The following is a 16,494-nucleotide window of genomic DNA, read 5'->3' as shown; positions in this document are numbered from 1 at the left end:
TCGAGCCGTTTGTAAATCGCATGTTTTTTTTTCTCTGAAGCTTTTCACACCGTATGCGTGGCCAGATGGGCGGGGCCCGCTAAGTAATGAGTGATAATCACCTTCGTTTTCTCGACCCCCCCGAGACAACTGGTGTTTGCTGCTGAAAGCATTGCCTCTTCAAAGGTCGAAGCTGTTAAGTAGATTGATTCGGGATCAAGGCTGACGCTCTGATGTAGTAAAGGTGGCGCTGTCGGCAGATGCCCCACAGTCATGCAATACTTACACATAGAAGTGATACGTTGCTATGATCTCGGAGCGCTGAATCACCAGTTGTTACCAGTTACCAGTTGGTAACTGGTAACTGCTCCCTGATGACGGCGACTGCAATGCCGACCGAAACGTCGGTGAATTATTTGCCAAGAACACGGTTACAACGCAGAAGCCAAGCTACTTTCATATTATTGTTTACTCTTAACGCGAAATAAAAACTGTAGGTGTGATAGAAGCTGCTCTTGACGCCTCCTCAGATGGACTTTCAATGGGAGACACGTTCTTTTTTACTGTATGATGGATTGTTTGGGCGTGCGTCTCTGCAGTTGGGAGGTACAGTGACGGGTGCCTCCTGACCGGAAAGCCTGTTGGCTGGAGGTAACTGGGGAAGGACATGAACAAAGCATGAGTTAGTTGTGTGTCTGCTGCCGAGGACTTCGGTTCCACGTAGGGTTACCAGACGTCCGGCAAAAGGAGGACATGTCCTCCTTTTTATGTATTTTTTTGCGTCCGGCCGGATTGTCCTTAATGCTTCAAAATGTCCGGCTTTTTTTTTATAAAGTGAGATAATTCCTGCAGTTACACTCTGAGTAAAGCGCGCGGTGCGCGCTAATGCGCTGTCCGCAGTCACCCCACAAGTAAGTAGATCTATGACAGCTTGACAGGTAGCAGCACATGCAGGAGCACGTGTTTTTAATATGCTGTATACGCGTAGTTTGTTTGATTCTTTATACTGAAACTGTATTAAATGCCAAAACATTGTAAAATATCGTACTCCATTGTAATTAATTCATGGCTTTTTTTTTTTTTTAAAAAATATATATACAAATATTGTCCTTTTTAGTGAAATGTCCTCCTTTTGCGAGGTGAATGTCCTCCTTTTTTGTTACCAGTGTCTGGTAACCCTAGTTCCACGGGACTGTGAAATAGTTGGTCCGGTTTCTCCGATCTCTGTACTTGGAAGGGTGATGACGGATCTATCCTGACTGAGAGGCGACCCAGTTCTCCGTCTAATCAGGGCTGTATCTAAGTGCGACGCTCGCTGGTGCTTCCAGCGGGACATCGCCTCTAAGCGCAACGTTCTGGACTGGCGCGCGGTCTTCTCGTCGCGCACAGGACGACAATGAAACTTGAGCGGTCGCCGTAACATGATATAGCGGAGAAATGAAGATAAAGAGTGTAATGCAAGTCCCTTGAGTGCCGGTTGTTTTATGCACTCAACTTTACTACTCATAAAATACGCCTTTTAGCTATTTAACCCTTCTAAAAATTCCGTTAAAAATTTTAATTCAGAAACTAAACTACTTTTCGGCTCTCAGGGAATGCTCAAATGATTTTCGTAAACAGACTCCTCTCGGATATCTCGAGATATTTTGAAATCGCGTTGGTTTTTCCTGAAGCTCCGCACATAGTTTGTGTGCCCGGGTGGGCGGGGCCCTTAATTCTGAAATTTAATTGGAGGGGGGGGGGGGGGATGCAGTTGAACCCGCCTATACTAGGAACGAGCGGATGGTATGGTATTAACTCCTAGTTAAATTACGAGTCCTAAATTTTGAACAATAACAGCATTTTAAAAGGCCATTTTAACGCATTTCTGTCGTATTTAAAACTAATCAGCAGCACTGTAATTAAAACTTATTTCTAAGAGTGCTAAAGTTTTAACAAAATAAATTGTATGTATAAGCATTATTTATTAAATAATATATTTTAACAAACCTACCGTACAGGTTCGGTGTGGAAAGAAGTAGTATAATTTTTTGTCATCCGTGCTTTTTTTTTGTGGGGAATGGTTGTGTGTGTATGTATTGGCAGGGACCGGAAAAATTCGCGGTTTCGATGGCCTTCAGGATAGACTGCACATTCCCCTGCACACTCGGGCAAATAACGCAAGTTTATTGGCTGCCGAATTGTAAGTGGTCTCAGCTGGTTTGTCTGTGATTCGATCCTTCTTTGGTTGAGGGTTTATAACTGGTTGAGATTCGTCCATATGAACATTAAGCCAATAGCAAAATTATCTAAGAGGTATATGTGTTTGAATTCTAGCCTATCACCGAATGAATCCGCGAATTTTGCAAGTCTCTACCAATAAGCAAAAAATCATCTGAAAGGTATGTGTATTTGAATTTTAACCTATCGCCGGAAAAATCCGCGAAATTTTCCTGTCTCTATGCTATGGGGGGGGGGGGGGGGGGTGGTGGTCAGTGGCGTAGCCAGGATTTGTGAATGGGGGGTGTTAAGAAGCATGCGCCCCCCCCCCCACCACCGTATTAAATTGGATGGTCCGGGGGTCTTCCCCCGGGAAAATTTGAATTTTAATGTGTAAAATAGTGCTATTTTAGCAGTTTTCGGTACTTAAATTTAAATATTGTAATGGTAAATTATTTTTATTAATTTTAATATGAAATTTGTTTGAGTGATGAATAAGAAATTAATTAAAGTTTTGGTGCTAAAGGGGGGGGGGGTTGAACCCCTAAAACCTCCCCCTGGCTACACCCCTGGTGGTGGTGGAGGGGTTTAATTGCCCCTCCCGTAGGACCGCCACGTGACGTGTTGGAGAGGCGGCGAGGGAAAGGACTGGCAGGACCTCCGGTTCCCCCCCCCCCTTCCCCCCCGGTTCACAAACAGGGCCGCGCAGAGAACTTACGTGCCGTCGCCCACGGAGCTGTTTCCAGGCACGCCGCGTCACCGCCGACGCGTCTGTTCTCACGCTCTCCGCGCGCTGTCCCGTGGGCCGCACCCCTCTCCGCCCCGCTGACGAAACCCCCGACGAATACGTACCGGCTGACGCAACAAATACTTGTTCTGAATAGCGCCAACTAGAGACCGGAAAAAATTCGCGTTTTAATTTCGCGATAGGCTAAAATACAAATAGTTATACCTCAGTGCTGCTTTTGGTAATGGCTCACAACTCACCTGGATGACTCTGAGCCAGGGACCGGAAAAATTCGCGGTTTCGATAGCCTTCAGGATAGACTGCTTTAGTAATACTGCCAAAAGACACTACCTATTTTAAAGTCTTAGAAAAATCAACAAATAGTAAAATTAAAAGTATTAAATCTTATTAAAATTATTGATGGTATAAAAAATAAGTATTTTAATGTTATCAAGCCGGGTAGTACAATCTGGCGACAATGGGCACCATCTGCCCATTACTGCCATCTAAGCGTGAGACTTGCTATAGGGCCAAGCATTTATTCGCAAAATAAATAAAAAATTCTGAACGCTCATTAGATTGCAATAATGTACATATATATACATGCGCCCGCAGTTTCTTACTTGTGACTGTCTGCAAGAGAAACCATTGCCTTATTATTAAAAAAAAAATTCTCAGTATTCAATATTAGTATAAACTAGTGTATAAACTTAATTATTTAATTTAGTAAAATAATCTAGATACAGTTTAATTAGTTGTGAAAATCATAATATTTGATGAATGATTATTCTAAGTTTAAAATTTTAATTAATTTAAAAATAATAATGTAATATTTTATAATGCAAATATATTATGCATATGGAGACAACCTCACTTATATAAATACACTTGGAAATGTTTACGAACACAATTTCTATTACTAATATTCACAATAAATAAATGTTTTCAATTATACGGAACTGTAGTCAATATCAATCACTAAAGTATTTGATTTCAAAGACAAATACATAGGTTTAATGTTTATGTAGCCTTTTTTTCATCATGTGAAAATTTTGTTGCATGGTGCGCAGTTCATCTTAAAAATTCACTCGCATATATTTTTTTTTTTCATAACGCACCTAAAGAACTATAATTTTTAAAAAAAAGTTTCATTCGGTTACCGCACGTAATATTGAAGACGTGGCCACCCCCAGGTGTTGGTGTGGTAGGTCTAAGCTTTGGCGCCTGTAGCCGCATTCTCAACGCGTGCGTCCGTAATGGCCTCGCTGCCCGAGCACACGGCCAGAAAGTATATAAATAAGCGCGGATTGGTTGTCTGCGCGCGCGAGTCAACAGGAGTCAACAGGCGCTGCGGGAGACGTGCGCTAGCGGGATCTCGTTGGCGTCCTGTTCCGGACGCTCCTGTTTGGCACCGCAAGAGCAGTGGTCGCACAGACTGATTCTGTTCTTCTTGCGCGCGGCGCCAACACTGACTGGCTCGCGACACGACCGCAGTCTAAATCTGCCGATGTGAACAACGTCACACGCATTTGCTAGCAATTTGTACTCCGCAAGTTACGGGGATTTTCTTGTATTTTGAGGCAATACCTAACGATTTTATGCACTGGCCACAACATATAAATTGAAAGGTTTTTGACAAAAATAACCATTTTCCAAAAAATTCCAGTATTGAGTTTTTTGGTCCATCCTGTAATGATCCTTGGTCGGCAAGCATAGAACCATTTAGGGCAGTAAGAACTACGAGGCTCTGAAATATGGTCCATCCAGTTATCCCTAGGGACCTGAAAAATTCGCGGTTTCGATGGCCTTCAGGATAGACTGCACATTCCCCTGTGCACTTGGACAAATAACGCAAGTTCATTGGTTGCTGACTTGTAGTCGTCTCATCTGGTTTCTCAGTTATTCGATCCTTCTTTGGTTGAGAGTTTTTAATTGGTTGAGATTCGTCCAGATGAACAGTAAGCAAATACCAAATCATCTAAGAGGTATATGTATTTGAATTTTAACCTATCTCCAAATAAATCCGCGAATTTTTCCGGTCTCTAGTTATCCCTGCATGGAACCACTTTTAGGGCAGCAACCCAACTACGAGGCTCTGAAATATTGTCCCATTCTGTAGTTATCCCTGTGGGACAACAAGCATAAAGAACCACTCACTGTCAGGGGCAGTAACAACCGGCTTTCCCCATTTGACCGCTGGCGCATGCGTTGAAGCGGGCGTCGCTGCTCTACCGGTTCCCCCCCCCCCTCCCTCCAGCACCTAACTATTCGACTATTCCCCTCGTGCGATTGGAATGCAAAGAAGTTTTTCACATTAAAAAAAAAAAGTCGCCCGTGTTCACGGATCGTGTTGGCGAAAGCATTTAGTTTCATCGAGCGCGTCGGAAAGAGTCGAGTAAGGGCCGTTGCCGCAATCTCGCGACCTTCGGTTCTTCACCTGTGGAGTAGTGAGGGTGGGGAGGGGGTGGGGGGTTATCGTGTCCCCCGCCTGCCCCCTCCCCTCACCGTTTGGCGGCGGCGACACCCTTCCTCTCCCCCCCCCCCTTCCTCCTGGAACCCCCCCCCCCCCTCCATCGGTGAGGCTCGGACGGCGCTACTTGAGGGATCAGGATGACCGCTCGGCGTTGTTTCCGTCGGCGTGCCGTCTGTCTCGTCTCGTCTCGTCTCGTGTCTCGTCTCGTCTCGTGTCGTGTCGTGGTGCCCGGGCACCACGGACCTCCTCGGCGCCATGGTGCTCCTGAGGAGCGACTGCGCTCTCTGGGGTGAGTCTCCGTCAGCGACCCTGTCTCTCAGCTCATTTGACAAGGAACTCTCAACTTGTCCTGCTACTTTCCGTACGCGATGTATCTAGAGACCGGAAAAAATTCGCCGATTCCATTCACGATATGATGGAATCCAAACAACCGTGCCTTTATATTGCTTCTCTGATTGGCTCACAGTTTACCTGAAGGACTTTGGGCCAGTGAAAAAAACCCTTCAACCAAAGAAGTATCGAATCGCAAGCGTCCCAGTTGACACGTGTCACGAGTCGTTAACCAATGGGCAGGTGGCATTTGCCTGAGTGTGTAGGGGATTGTGGAGTCTATCATGGAGGTCATCCAAAGCGCGAATTTTTCCAGTCTCTAGATATATCTATATATATTTTTTAACTACAATTAATAGTTTACTCGCTTCACCATAAACTTTCCTCAGAGCGGTATTCCCGCAGAAATATAGATAGTCACACTGAAATCTCAGTGTTTACACACGGAATTTTTTTTAAGTAATGATTTTACTTGAGAAACGAAAATTGAACATTTTTTTATTTAATTTTTTGGTCTTAAGTCAATTTTTGGTGATTTCGTTAAAACAAGTCACGAATACGTGCGTATTAATTTGTTTAAATACGTGAAACACACGTGTCAAGTTTGTGTGAAGCAACATGTTTACGTGCGCAAACCGGCATTTAGTATATAGACTACTTAAAAAAAAATGTAATTCCTGCCGCTTTCGTGTATGAGGTATGGCGGGCCGTTGTGGGGAGGTAATTCGTTATTGAAACCCACTGAGGATTACAATAATATTTTAAAATATCTCACTGTGAACTTATGTAGCTAAGTTGCTGTAATTTATTACTGTCTTAACTTGTTTGGTTTTTAATCCTGGAAGAGGGGGGGGGGGGGGGGTTCGGATCACACTGACCCCCTTCCCCTCCAATTTTCTCATAACTATTTAAAGGAATCGCCATTGAGATATACAGCACACACACAGATTCAAAAACAAATATGATAATTATGTCTGGGGTCAAGGAAATCCAAACATTAATTTATGACGATTCATTTAAAACATTTAGGGGGAAAAAAGGCCAATCTTCCGTTATAATTTTTTTCCTTGGACGTATGTCAATTATTCGTGTAGCCTGCTCGAGGAGGATGTAATAAAACAAAAGAAAAGAAATGGCGTGATTCCAAGAAATCAAGTAGTTTCTCTGGTGTCCAGCCTAAAGAAAACTACACAGAGATAAACACTAGTTTCATTCACGATTAGGGTACTGACTAGCTGGCGCTTCGCCAAAAGGAGTGTCGAATTCAGCCGTTGTAAACATCGGCACGTGCGTTTGTTTACAAATCATACTACGATAACACACGCTTTTGTTTTATCAAACACTCGTCGCTTTGGAACTCAGACAGAAATAGTAACACGAGGTTTTATAACCTCGTCCGCCATGACACAATATTGATGAGTTCATACAATAAAAACTTTCTAGTCGAAAATGTTTCTACATTTTTTTTTTTTTTTTCTTTTTTCTTCCACAGTTCTATTGGCAAGTAGGCCGTTCAGTGGCTCATAAACGTTCTACTGTTCAAGTTACGTACGCGGTCGATATCCTTTAGTTTGTGGTTTTGTTTTCGAAATTCCACGTCGCCTTATGTACAAACCGAAGGCGCGAAACTATTCTCGGAAAAAATTTACTGAACTAGGGGTTGGTATCCGCACATATTTCAAATTGTGAAGTACTATATCGGTAATGATATTTCTAGCTATTAACTTGGGAAGGAAACTATTTAATCATACGAGATTTCCTGTTATGTTAGGCCTCTTGTGTGTCATAAAACGTATCGGAAATTTTAAGTTCCCTAAAGTAGTAGCAGTGGTAACCTACCTCTTTCCCTACTGTCTCTTGCAAGCCGTCGCGTGTTGTTTGTTTACAAACTGTTTTCTGCTGACAGAAAAAACAGTGGGGGAAAAATGTATGCTTGGAGTCCACGCACCATAAAAGTGAAACTTGTTGCTTATTATAGTACTAGCTTTAACCCGCGGCTTCGCTCGCATTAAATAAGTATCAGAGATCATTACAATAGAAATGAATCAATAAAATATATTTCTCTGTAACAAAAATAAATAATTTTGAATTTTGAATTTTTACCGTCAATAATACAGTGCAACGGTATTACAGTACTCAGGGTTGGAACTTCATAACTGGAATGCTAGATGGCGTTAAAGAAGCTAGATTTTGAGATTTTTTGACAAACTTTTTTTTTATCTTTCGTAAAAAATATTTTTTTTTTCAATAAAAAGTATCCTATGTTACTTCTAATTCCTCCAAGAAAATGTGTACAAAGTTTCATGATGATCGGTTAAGTAGTTTTCGCGTGAAAGCGTAACAAACAAACTTACATTCACATTTATAATATTAAGTAGGGATTAGTATTAGGTGTAGGAAACATAATTACCTTAGGCTTAGATTGCAGATAAAAAAAATGCAAGTATGCTAGCGCTAAATTATGCTCTTGCACAAGTATGCTAGTGTTCAAGTGTGCCAGTTTACGAATATACAAGTATACAAGTATGTGGCGTCATTTCTACCTCTCCCCTGCTGTCTCCTCCTTTACCCACCACGTACCTTAACTATTCCCCTCATGCGAATCGGAATTTTTGTAACGCTCGAAAATTGATGCCCCCTCAGCAAAAAAAAAAAAATTAATGCGTAGACCATTGGCACTACTATTGAGAACTGTTAATGGTTGAGACAGTTACTTGCTAGAGACCACACCTCTGCCGTAACGTATTACTAGAGACCGGAAAAATTCGCGGATTTATTTGGCGATAGGTTAAAATTCAGATACATATACCTTTTAGATGATTTTGCTATTGGCTTACTGTTCATCTGGACGAATCTCAACCAGTTATAAACTCTCAACCAAAGAAGGATCGAATCACTGACAAACCAGATGAGACGACTACAAGTCAGCAGCCAATGATCTTGCGTTATTTGCCCAAGTGTGCAGGGGAATGTGCATTCTATCCTGAAGGCCATCGAAACCGCGAATTTTGCAGGTCTCTACGTATTACGTTACCACGCGCAGTATGTTGAAGCGTCTTACCAATTAGCAGGGTCATCGAAAGAAGCCTAGTGCGGGGAAAGGCCCTACAGTTAAAAAAAATCTAAAGATAGAGACCGGAAAAATTCGCGGTTTCATTTCGCGATAGGCTAGAATCCAAGTGCGTGTAACCTATTGCCGCTTCAGTGATTGGAACACAGTTTGCCTGAAAGGACTGTGAGCCATTGAACGACCCTCAACGTAAGAAGTATCGAATCACAGGCATCCCAGTTAGCAGGTGTCACGAGTCAGTAGCCAATGAGCAGGTGTAATTTTCCCGCGTACATAGTGGATCGTGGAGTCTACCCTAGAGGTCATCGAAACCACGAATTTTTCCAGTCCCTATCTAAAGACTGTAAACGTTACTATGGACATAACTGTTAACTGGATGTGTGCTTATTGCAATATAATGATCTTAAGGTTTCCTCTGAATTCTATTAACAATCTACTTAAAATTTCAGCATTAAAAAAATCTCGGAACTCAACCGTGGCCTCTTGGTTCCCCCCCCCCCCCCCCCCCCTTCCATTTCATTCCCGTATGACGCCCTTGCTACGGATGTGCCGTCTAGGGGTAACACTTTATTGTTTCTAAGCGGTTTAGTTTTAACTTACTTTGTAAGCGCCAAGCGATAAGATAACGATCCTTATCGCTCTGGTGGTCATGTCGGTCTGCAACACACGTCACACTTCTTCTGACAATTTGTGGGAAATAGTCGGTAAATTAATTTAAAATAATAATAATTAGGACTAATGCGTATTTACTTGATGTAAGCTTTTGGACATACGCCATTGCTAAGCACATGTATGTCTGTAGAAGAAAACTACAAAAAAACACAAATGACAAAAACACAAATTAAGCAAAAAATTGCTGTTGTCAGAATATAAACATCACACAATACTCCACAACAGGAATATGGTTAACAAACAAAGAAAACAAAGAAAACAGAAAAATGGACTAAGAGAACGAAAAAAAAAAAACCCACAAATGATGACGGCACAAAAATACCGAACCCAAAAAATTCAGTACAACAGTTGAAACGAGACAAAAAAACACAGCAAAACAAAAAGAGGAAACAAACATAATAGTTTTCCAAAAACAGAAGAGAACGAAAAAAAACCTCACAAATGATGACAGCACAAAGATATTGAACCCAAAAAAATTCAGCACAACAGTCAAAACGAGACAAAAACACGACAAAACTAAAAGACGAAACAAACACAACAGTTTTCTTCTACAGACATACATGTGCTTAGCAATGGCGCTTGTCCAAAAGCTTACATCAAGTCATGCACTCCCATTGTACAAATCTTTCAAGGAAATAATAATGTGTATTTAGTTGTAAAATTTACTTGAAAATGTAGATCCTGACCAGTGCTGTGTTGAAAAAGAAAATTTGTAACAGGAAAAAAATGTAAGAAACTTTCATGTTATCGTACTGGGTCGAATCCACTTTTTCTCAAATAGGAATCTCGAATTAAAGAGTCTGGAATAAAGTAATATATGAGCAAAAACACAGAATTATAAGTTTTGAAAAAAAACTTTTAACCCGTTAGATTTTTAGTTCCAAAATAAAATATATGTATATAGGTATTTATGATATAAAAAAATACATTTATCTACAAACAGTTCTTACACCAAAAACGAATTTCAAATTCCGTAGAACTGTTTGTAGATAAATGTAAAAAGTCAAACATCACATCTTAATTCATTACAGACATAAATTATTCGATACATATGAAAACTTTTAACCCGTTAGGTTTTTAATTCCAAAATAAAATATATTTATATATTTATGAAATATATCTACAAACAGTTCTTACACCAAAAACGAATTTCAAATTCAGTTGAACTGTTTGTAAATAAATGTAAAAAGTCAAACATCACATCTAAATTCATTGCATACTTGTTCGATACCCATGAGTAGATACTGGTTATACGGTGAAAATATAATAAATGTTGTAGATTATGGTTTTGGTACACACTTGAGATGTACGCATGTTTTGAGTACGCAAGCAGTTGTCAGTTGCTCGCGTAAAAAATTATCAATCCCTCCCCCGAATTATCACTAGTTACGCCCTTACGCATAAACGGCTTAGAGGCTAACTTGTTTGAGTTTTAAACAATCTTTCTCATGTCCTTGTCTATTGCCTAGTTGCCGTAGTATTGGAATGTTTGGAGGGACAGTAGTTAGCGCGGGAATGATTGCTGTGGTCCTTTTATTACGTCATAATAACAAAAGTCTGCTCAAGATATGAGGGATGTCTAGAGACTGTAAAATTCGCGGATTCATAAATATTCGCGATAGGATATAGTCCAAATACTTTTGACATTATTTTGCTTCAGTGATTGGGCCACAGTTTTTCTGAAGGACTCTGGGCCAATGAAAAATCTTTAACAGAAGAATTAGCGAATCACGATCATTCCTGTCAACAGGTGTTATGAGTCGGTAACCAATCAGCAGATGTAATTTGCACGAGTGCATAGAGGATCATGGAGTCTATCCGTTAGGGATTTGAAATCGCGAATTTTACAGGTCTCTAGTGATGTCTTTTCACGAAAATAAAGTAAAAATGTTTTGAGGTCGGAATGTCAGTACTGTTTCTTTATTTCGTTTTTTAAACTGCATTATTTGGAGAGACAAAATGGCTAACGTCGGGTGTTTTCAGAACAGTGTTTAGTTATGAAACTCCGTAGATATTCTCGAAAGCACACAAGGGATTTTCAGTACACCATCTTCATTTCTCTGCCATACAGTGCTGTGGCTACCAATCAAATCACGACATAAAGACAGCGCCGGAGGCGATACGGCGCTACAGTGGACTGACAACGCTGAGACAGCTGCAACAATAACAGTAAATAAAGACGACTAGAACACGCCTACTCGTCTACCTGTTAGAAGTTTCGCTTGGGGTAGGTTTTATTTTCATCCTTGAATCGAGTTTGTTAGATTTTTTCTCTCCCGGTTCCAATTACGTAAAACAATGACAATTCTCTTTATTTTATTGATCGAAATCGTCCTTGAACGGTTTTTCGACACTTAACGACTAATAAAATCACAGCAAAGCAAGAGCGTATCAAAATGATGGCAAGGGAAAAAAAGGGGGGGGGGGGGGGCAGCTTTACCTCCCCTTCCCGAAGCGGAAGAATAATAAAACCCAAACACAATTATAAAAAAAAATCCTGAAACTTATGAAGAAACTAATTACGACACAGAGACATTGCTTCATCTGTGAGAAGCTATAAGAACTACAACCTGTGAGAAGTCGTAAGAACTACAACATGTGAGAAGTTATAAGTCTCCGCCACGAAGGGCCCCGCCTACCTAAGCACATATACGGTGTGCAGAACTTCAGAAGAAACCACGTGATTTGAAAACTGCTCAATATATCAGAATGGTGTCTGTTTACGAAAGCAGCATTTAAGAATACTTTGAGGGCGGATGGATAGTTTTTCTGCTTTTCGATGCTAAACAATTTTTTTTTTAAAGAGTTTAAACGATTGAAACGCGTATTTTCAGAGTTTTTTTTTGACATGAAAAACCCGCTACAGAATTTTGAAAGCACCCGAGGGACTTACATTTCAACTTTGTCCTCGTTTCTCCGCCGTCTGATGTTATGGTTACCGCTCAAATCTCGTACGCACGACGTAAAGACTGCGCGCTAGTTCGTAACTTTGCGTTTAGAGGCGATACTGCGCCAGAAGCATCGTTGGAGCGTCGCTCTTATAATCCCGCCACACTAACACACTAATACACTCGTGACTAGGTGGGCCACTCGAAAGAAATGAAACTGCAAAGTTTCCTTAAATTGACCGGCGTACATATAAAAGGCGCGATGCCGCACTGATTTGCCGAGTGCAATAATTAGCGCTTCAATGCATTGTGAGGCAGTCGTGTGCTGGTTTATCTGTCGTGTGATAGCTTTGTCTCTCCCTCGTCAGGCGAGAGAGGCAGACAGGTTTGCGAAATTGAAGAACGCGATAAAGACTGAAGGGTCTTCAGACCACTAGCATATAGTCTGTCTCGCGTAACTTTTCTGAAATCGTACATTTCTCAAAAGGAGTACGAATGTACTACGGATATATTTTTTTCCTGTTTATTTTTTTTCTCTCTCTCCACATTTCGAAAGGGGGTATGTCGCCCTTCCTTATTCCCACCCCTCAGGTCACTACTTTGCCCGCTGTATTTTTTTTAAAAACTTTAAGCCACATCTTGCATAGCAGATATATTTTACGGCTTGACTTGGAATGGTGCTGTTATTATTAGACTTCGGCGCCTATAAATATCGACATTCGTGGACTGATGATATGTATGATAATGCCAGTGGCATTTTCTCACGTGAAATTACCTCGGTGGTCCCAGTTTGTAAACTGTTATAGTCTGTCTTTCAGGAAAAAAAAATTACCCGGCATTTTAAAAATCCTCAGAATTTTTATGACTTTAAAAGGTAAATAAAATTAAAGAAATATAAACCATACCACGCAGTAGCCACCGACATTGCCTTTGAAACGGAAAAAAAAAAAAATCCGTTGTATTCCATTTGGTTTTTCTTATCCGTACTGCACAAAAATGTTAAAAATTCAACTTTGCGAGCTAATCGTGCAGAAAGTGTTAAGTTCTGCCACTCAAAAGAGTGTGCAAGTTGAACCGTGTTGAACGTTAAAAAAAAAAAAAAAAAAATGACGACGTGTAGCGGGACGTGCAGTAGCAGGCCCCAGGTTGACTGAACCGCGGGGGGCAGAGGTCCTGCAGGACTCGGCAGGACTCGGCGGAGGGCCTCGTGTTACGCCCCCGCGGAGGACCCCTCCTCCGCTTACGCCTCGTCAGCTCTGCCCTCTCCTCTCGCGAGTCGCGTGCGGCGTGCCTGCCCAAGCTGTTTCTCTATTGTTTCCACACCCCTCCCTACTCTCTGCCGTCGGCATACCTGGCGAGGCATACCTGTCGCTCGCAGGTGGAGCGCGAAAACGTCGCTCGCCTCGGCCGTCTCGTGTTACCTGGCGGAGGTGGTCGGAGGCCAAGCGCGGCTCCAGAAGTGGGGGGTCGGTGGGGGCGATAGCCCCTCCCGAGACAAATTTTTATCTATTAGTGTATATTTATGTTTACTTAAATATTTAATTTCATAAGTTAAACTTCTATCTCATCAAAAGTTGCATGGAGCTACTAAGGTTCTGTATTTGAAACCTGTAATTTGTAAATAATATTCCAAGACCAATATCTGACCACTTTCATTTTTTTGCAACTGCGACCTTTCTTTGTGCGATAGCCCCTCCCGAAAATTCATCCTGAAGCCGCCATTGTCGGAGACACGGGTTGATGCCAGTTGCAATGCTGCAAGAAAGATACTGTAACCTTGTACAACACATGCCTGTGGTTATGTTTCATTCAAGCGTAGATTTTTTTTGAACCATGGAAAAGATAATCGAATATTCAATAATTTTACTTTATTTTTTTTTTGTGATATGCTATATTAATGTGCGCAGTTAATAATGGATAGCTATGCAGGGAAGGGTTTACAAATAACAACACAAAGCATAAATGCTCGGGTAAAAATGCGAACCCAGTATTACTGCGAACACTATTTCGTAGTTATTTTCAGTTGTTTTTCACGTAAACGTACAAGTTTAAAAAGGTCTGTGATTATACACGAATGTTTATTTTCCATTAAAAAAAAAAGTATGTCTGTAAAGTCGGTTTACGGACGATAGTTTAACGTGACAACGTCATAACAAAACATTGATGAAATGATTGCATACTTTTATGAATAAAATTGAAACTTTTTATTGAATTATCACTATTTTGTATGGATACAAAAAAGAAGTGAAATGAAATCTACAATTTAATTGATAAAATTACTTTTATTTGCACTCATTAATTCAAATATGTTTATTACTTTAACGAAGAGATTGTTTTAACTATAACTTTTGTACATGTTTGCTATTTAACTTCTTCCAATCTGTGTTATTCTGTTTAGGATAGGACGATGATAGGAAAAGTAGGAAACGAATGTGAGTGTTTCAAGTTTAATGTGCCTTGGAAAAGTCAAATCGATGGTTGTTCCAAACGAGTGGAAGAGAGATAGATGCGGCGCAAGCGTACAATAAGCGTAACGGGACAATGTGCGTAACGGGACAATGTGCGCAAACGGGACACTTTTTCGTGCGTGCAGCCGTCGTTCATCGATTTATTAGACGTTGTCACGTCAAAAAAAAATTGCAGCTCACCAAACCCCTACTTAGCTAACCAGATAGTTGACTAGAGTTCAAACCTTTGATTTCGGTTCGACTGATCTGCCACACCTCTCTCTCTCTCTCTCTCTCTCTCTCTCTCTCTCTCTCTCTCTCTCTCTCTCTCTCTCTCTCTCTCTCTCTCTCTCCCCCACCCTTTTTTTTTAATTTTTAAGTTGGTGCGTGGTTAGTGCGGCATTATAGAGACCTGCAAAATTCGCGGATTCATTTCGTGATATGCTACAATTCAAATAATTATACTTTAGCGCTGCTTCTACAACTGGTTCACTGTTAATCTGGAGTAATGAGGGCCAGTTAGAGACCCTCACTCATAGAAGTGGTCGAATCACAGACACTCAGTCGAGGACGACTCACAAGTCAGCAGCCAATGAACAGTTGGCATTTGCCCGAGTGTGTAGAGTGTAGTAGAGTGTAGTAGAGTGTAGTTAAGTGTAGTAGAGTCTATCCTGGAGGTTACTGAACCCCGCGAATTTTTCCGGTCTCTAGGCATTAATTATGATTTCTCTCTCTCTCTCTCTCTCTCTCTCTCTCTCTCTCAGCTGGGACTGTTCAGTCAGAACTGAGCACCTGGACTTATATTGTGTTCAGAGGGCCGTAGTCAGTTCGGGCTGAGTAGTGCGAGCCGGCAGCTGCACTGATCGTGCGTGTCAGCTGTCGAACTGAAAGTTGGTCACAGTTGCACGTGCGACTGGATGGCCGTCGATGACGTCATCTGTAGTGGTTCTGGCCGCCGCGCCATGACTTACCGCCTGGTGTTCGTCTGCCCGGTCTGCACTGCATTGATTCAGGAAGAAAAAACCACGCCATTTCAAAACTACTCGAGATATCCGAGTGGGGTCTGATTAGGAAAATCATTTAATTTAGATATTATCTTTGAAAGATTTGTTGGTTTTTTTTTTTTTTTTTCGTTCTCTTCTGTTTTGGAAAACTATTGTGTTTGTTTCGTCTTTTCGTTTTGTCGATAAGTTTCTTTTATATTCTACTTACAACAAAATATTTCAGAGAAGCATTTTGAATAGTATTACTTAGTTTATAAAAGTAAATGGATATATGGTCCCTGGTCTCGCATAGACTTCCCAGAATACTAGAATTATTGTTCTCGCACTACGGCACACACACAGTATTTATGATATCCGGCACCTGGATTATGGTATGCAGATGAAAACTACTGTACAACGCAGGGGCACTCTAGCACAATATGGTACAAATCATGGTACACTATTATCTTGATAGGAAATATTTGGCTGGAACGCACCAACGGGGGGAAAAAAAAGGGGGGGGGGGGGTAGTGAATTGGTTGAAGGTGATCAAAAAGGGTATATTATAAGAAGGGAAACATGTCCAAAAACTGTATTTCTTTTTTTTTTAAGTAACTGTTGTGTGTGTGTGTGTGGGGGGGGGGGGGGGGGGGGGGTTAAAAAAAACCTGCCAACGACTGAGGAATGAGTGAGACGGTGTAACGTAACGGTCGTCAGTCTGATCTT

At 41.2% G+C, this 16,494-nt stretch overlaps 1 protein-coding gene across 5 annotated transcripts in view; it reads left to right on the top strand.

Moving 5' to 3' along the window:
• LOC134537000 (6-phosphofructo-2-kinase/fructose-2,6-bisphosphatase 1) overlaps positions 1-16,494 on the top strand; it is a 172,912-nt gene that overhangs the window by 17,583 nt on the left and 138,835 nt on the right. The window contains exon 1 of one of the 5 annotated variants that reach the window (XM_063377147.1): positions 5,271-5,667. The exons of 3 other annotated variants lie outside the window; for them this stretch is intronic. In XM_063377147.1, the coding sequence (XP_063233217.1) occupies positions 5,634-5,667 (34 nt within the window). In that variant the 5' untranslated portion in view covers positions 5,271-5,633. Of the gene's footprint in view, positions 1-5,270; positions 5,668-16,494 lie in introns of those variants that run through there. One more of the 5 variants, XM_063377151.1, reaches the window with a different exon arrangement.

Source organism: Bacillus rossius, chromosome 11, assembly GCF_032445375.1.
Source record: "Bacillus rossius redtenbacheri isolate Brsri chromosome 11, Brsri_v3, whole genome shotgun sequence".
NCBI lineage: Eukaryota > Metazoa > Arthropoda > Insecta > Phasmatodea > Bacillidae > Bacillus > Bacillus rossius.
Note: the sequence above shows the minus strand (reverse complement) of the source record. Positions and strands in the feature narration are given on the sequence as shown.